The 4,945-nt window shown below is 43.5% G+C and overlaps 1 protein-coding gene across 1 annotated transcript in view; it reads right to left on the bottom strand.

The window, feature by feature from the left end:
• The window catches only part of GRSF1 (G-rich RNA sequence binding factor 1), a 35,351-nt gene that overhangs the window by 23,005 nt on the left and 7,401 nt on the right, over positions 1 to 4,945 (bottom strand). Inside the window, exons 2-4 of the mRNA XM_021715105.1 lie at positions 4,560 to 4,697; positions 2,941 to 3,169; positions 481 to 636 (exon numbers count right to left, since the gene is read on the bottom strand). Of these exons, the coding sequence (XP_021570780.1) occupies positions 481 to 636; positions 2,941 to 3,169; positions 4,560 to 4,697 (523 nt within the window). The remainder of the gene's footprint in view (positions 1 to 480; positions 637 to 2,940; positions 3,170 to 4,559; positions 4,698 to 4,945) is intronic.

Here is a 4,945-nt window from a genome sequence, read left to right on the forward strand (position 1 = left end):
GCGGGTTCCAGACCTGCCTGGGCAGCGAGACCTCATCTCTACAATAAATAAGAAAATCAGCCGGGCATGGTAGCGCATGCCTAATTCCGGCTACTTGGAAGGCTGAGGCGGAAGGGTCGCCGGAGCCCAGCAGATCGAGGCTGCGGTGGCCGGGAGCGGCCACTGCACTCCAGTCTGGGCGACAGAGTGAGACTTCAAATCAAAAAAAAAAGAAAATGACAAATCACATTTATTGAATATTTACTATATGCCAGGCATAACTCATTTAATTCTCAAGACTTGTAAGTTAAGCTTTGTCAGCATCCTCATTTTACAGATAAGAAACAGCTTATATCTTTGTGCTTTATCCTCACAAGCTAAAAAAAATGCATTTATAAGATCTAACTACTTCACTGCCATTAAGGATCAAATAAAAACTGCCTTGAAAGTATAAAAATCTAATGCAGTGATCTCAAACAGCCAGAATCTACTCTCACATACCTTCCACATAGCGCTGACCCATGTACATGCGGTGCTTCTCTAAGGCTTTCTGCACATCCTGCTCTGATTCCATCTCAATCAAGGCATCACCCCTTCGTTTCCCATCTCTATTTAAGAGGAAATGTATTCCATTCTCACCATTGCGGATTCTGCAGTCTGAAAGTATATGAGCAAAATCAATTAAAAACAGAAATAAAACTTTCAGTTTCGTTATACAAGTCACTAGAATGCCATTTTCCAACAATAAAGCAGGAAACAAAATGAGCATCATAATCCTCAGACAAACCCACATCATTGAAGTCATCCAAATGCCAATGAGAGCCGGGCACAGTGGCTCATGTCTGTAATCCCAGCACTTTAGGAGGCCAAGGCGAGAGGATTGCCTGAGCTCAGGGGTTCGAGACTAGCCTGGGCAACTTGGTGAGACCTCACCTCTACAATAAATCAAAAGAATTAGCTGGATGTGGTGGCATGCACCTGTAGTCCCAGCTACTTGGAAGACTGAGGCAGAAGAATCGCCTGAACCCAGCAGGTCAAGGCTGTGGTGACCATGAGCAATGCCACTGCACTACAGCCTGGGCAACAGAGTGAGACTCTGACTTAAAACAACAACAACAACAAAAAACACCAATAAGATTGTAGTCTCTAAAATGTGCCACATAGGCTGAGCATGGTGCCTCATGCCCGTAATCCCAGCACGTTGGGAGGCTGAGGGCTGAGGAAGAAGGATTATTTGAGCCCAGGAGTTTTGAGACCAGCCTAGGCAACATAGCAAGACCACATAGCTACAAAACAAACAAACAAAAAAAAAAACACCAAAAACTTAGACAGGCGTGATGGTACACACCTGTAGTCCCAGCTACTCGGGAGGCTGAGGCTGGAGGATCGTGTGAGCCCAGGCATTTGAAGCTGCAGTGAGCTGTGATCATACACGGCACTCCAGCCTGGGAGACAGAGACTCTGACTTAAAAATACAAATAAATAAAGGTCCAAGTAGAAAAGATAAGCAAACCTTAGCACATAAGTTTATGATCTCCTTCCTAACCATTGAATGGCAAATCAGGGTAGGTCCAACACAAAATGAATTATGCCCATTACAATCAGTTTCACATCACTTAAGGAGATTAAATATAGTTAAGTTTACACATCAATTTATAAACCTAACTATTTTCTTTAAAACCATATCTACAAGACTCTAAAGCAGCTCCCATAAGAGTAATTTTGCTATTATAGGCCATTGCCCTGCTAGAGTCTGTTGTTGTGTTGTCATGCTTCCTGGCTTTGGCCCCCTCCCCCACCTTGGGGAGGTGAATCTTCTCTTTCTCGTTTTCTCTCTAATTTACTTTTTAAATAAACTGTATTTTAAACTCCAAAAAAAAAAGAGTAATTTTGCTATCATAACTTAACTTTCTCTCTTTTTATTACCAAGGAAAGACATCTCCATACTTCATACTTCTTATCAAGGGAGTAAGTCAAATATGTGGCAAGTGGTTTTAAAAAATGTCTGGCCCACACAATGCTATAAACATTAAGGCAGTCCAGCTATATCTTTTACAACATTTTAAGGTGGTATCTTCTAAAGTCTCTTAAAAGAAAAATTAGAAATCATAGATACAGAAACAAAAAAACAAAAATTTCTCCAACTGATAAGCCTTCCAAACATATTACAGGAATTCTATCCCTTGATACTAAGTGACCATGCATTCTAAATGTATGTATTACATAAAGAGGTACTCTTAATCCTGTAATTTCAACTAACTGGTTTGGCTTTTTGATTTGTACACCTTAAAACTGCAAAAAAAAACTGGTTTCACGGCATGTAGTTTTATTTCTCTTTCTTTAAAAAAAATTTCATTTTAAAGATGAGGGGTACAATTCAGGGTTAGGTATGCAAATGTTTATTATGCAGGTACCCTTGTAGATGAGGTGTGGGCATGTAGCTTTAACATTAGATATCTTTTTTGCATTCAGTATTTAAATCTGGTACAGGCCAGGTTTGGCCTATAATCCCAGCACTTTGGGAGACTGAGGTGAGAGGATGCCTGAGCCTGCAGGTTCGAGACCATCCCAGGACACATGGTGAGACCTCGTCTCTACAATAAATCAAAAAATAAGCTGGGCGTGGTAGTGTGCGCCTGTAGTCCTGGCTACTTAGAAGGCTGAGGTGGAAGGATAGCCTGAGCCCAGTAGGTCGAGGCTGCAGTGGCCGTGAGCATGCCACTGCACTCCAACCTGGGCAACAGAGTGAGGTTCCAACTCAAGAAAATATTAAAAAAAAAAAAATCTGGTACATACCACCAACAGTACACATGGAATCACTTGATACAAATATGGAACCAGCCAGAATCAAAACAATTCCCAACCATCAAAGAGGAAGTCTACAGGAAGTCTTACTTGGGCTTTGTGGGACTCCCTTTTTACTCAGACAAAACTACCTATTTAAACAAATATAAAATATACCTGAGAAAAAGTTAAGTACATCTTCTATAGTGCACGACCAGGGCAATCCTTGAGCTCGAATGAGATAAACATCATCTACTTCTTCTCCTAATTTGGATGGGGCCAATTCATACTCGGGAAGTGGTGGAAGATCTTCCAGGTAGGTAGTTTTGGACTCCTTCCAAGAGAAATGAACAAATGTAAAAATATTTCCTTGACAACTTACTTGGAAAATGCTTATTTCTACAAACTAAAATTCAGAGGCATTAATACTATTTCAGAGATGTTAATACTATTTCAGCAGCCACCCTAAAGCAGTAAGCAAGTATATCTTAATGGTTTGGCAGGACACAATCTTTACTCAGGGCTTATTTTTAAATTCAACAGCTCCGAGTTATACCTAACAACAGTGTTTTAGTTAAAAGGCAGAACAAGATGGTCCCACTAGTTGACTGCCCTCTACACACAATACACCATATTAGAACCTCATCTCAAAGAACTTACTATCTAGAATAAGACAAGCACACCAAACCAGATGCTTCAGGTGCTATAATTAAGACACTAATTACTGTAGGAATTCAAAACAGAGCAGTAATGGAAGAATTAGGATGGGGTTATTTTATCCTTTATGAAAAGATAACATTCTGACAGGGGTATCTAAAAGACAGGGCATTCCAGTTTGAAGGTGAGGGAAAGAAGCAATAAGAACAGACAATGTGAAAAACAGCAAATAATCACGTGTCTACATTGTAGGGTACAATTAGGAGCCAAAGATGAGCTGGCAAAAGGAACCTGGTACCGCAGAGGAGAAGGCCTCAAGTGCTGGACTCAATGTATGTCCTTCACTTGCTAGGCTGAGGGAAGTTAATAAAAGACACTGAGAGCTGGGTAAATCAACAAGACAGCAGGATGCCTTGGAAAGATTAACGTGTCAGCTGGTATGCCAGACCAGCCGATCAAGAGAAGATCGTAAAGGGCAACAGCAGCAATGTGACGCTAAAGAACTCTATTTTATAAGACTAAGCAAAAACTGGACTTTAATAAGACTCCAACAAGCACTATAACCATAACCCAGGAAGACAACTCCGGCTTGAAGACATGCACTCTACTGGATTAAGGACAAAGATACCTTTGTAACAGCCATCGTTTTCATTAAGACTTCTGTTCAATTTTAAGGAATCGATGATACATGTAAGCACAGTGTCAAACACATAGTAGATAGTCAGCAAACCGTATCATTTTAATTAATTTCACAGAGAAAAATGAGAGAGCGGCCAGCTCACAAAGGCTCGTTAGAGATAGCTTTGTGGTTGGGGTTTCTTTTGAGGCAACTTTCCCCATTTCCCCAGAATTCCATAAACCCCGCAAGCTCTTAGAGAAAAAGGGGCAGCCGAAAGTATTGGGCCGAGATTCAAATCAATTAGCTCAGCCACTGGCAGACAGCAGCCATGCCGACCAGCCTCCCGTTATTTCCGTAAGTTCAAGGAGAAGCACAAACGACTGTAACTACGACCCAGGGCATCAGGGGCTGGGAAACGGTGTGCAGACACTTTCCAGATGCCACGTAACAGGCAGGAGAGAAAGCTTCACCTACAAGGCCCAAAATATTCGCCATCGGAATTCTTCAAGCACACACTGACTTCTTCAAAAAGAAAGGCAAACACTGTAGATTCGTTCCTGGAACCCCAAGCTGTGGCCTCAACCCTCCTGGCCCCGTTCCCTCCACCGCCTCCACCCATCGCAGCCGCACACTGTTTAGGCGACGACGACCTGCAAACCTAGAGGGCATTCCGAGTTAAGGAGAGGTGCAGAGGTGACCTTCCGCGAGCCGGGACAGCCCGCCTTGCCCCGGGACCGGGCCCCCCAGCTGGGTGCGTGAGCCCTCCCCGTCCGCGGCCCTCGCCGCCGGGGCTGCACGGGAGCTCCCCCGTCCGCGGGCCCGGCCTTCCAACTTCACAGCCCGCGGGCGGAGAGGGAGAGCGAGAGGGGTGAGGGGGGAGGGCTGCCGGGTGCGGGCGTCAGCGGC

The sequence above is a fragment of the Carlito syrichta genome, unplaced genomic scaffold, assembly GCF_000164805.1.
Source record: "Carlito syrichta isolate Samal-C Ts95f unplaced genomic scaffold, Tarsius_syrichta-2.0.1 Scaffold306677, whole genome shotgun sequence".
NCBI classification, from domain to species: domain Eukaryota; kingdom Metazoa; phylum Chordata; class Mammalia; order Primates; family Tarsiidae; genus Carlito; species Carlito syrichta.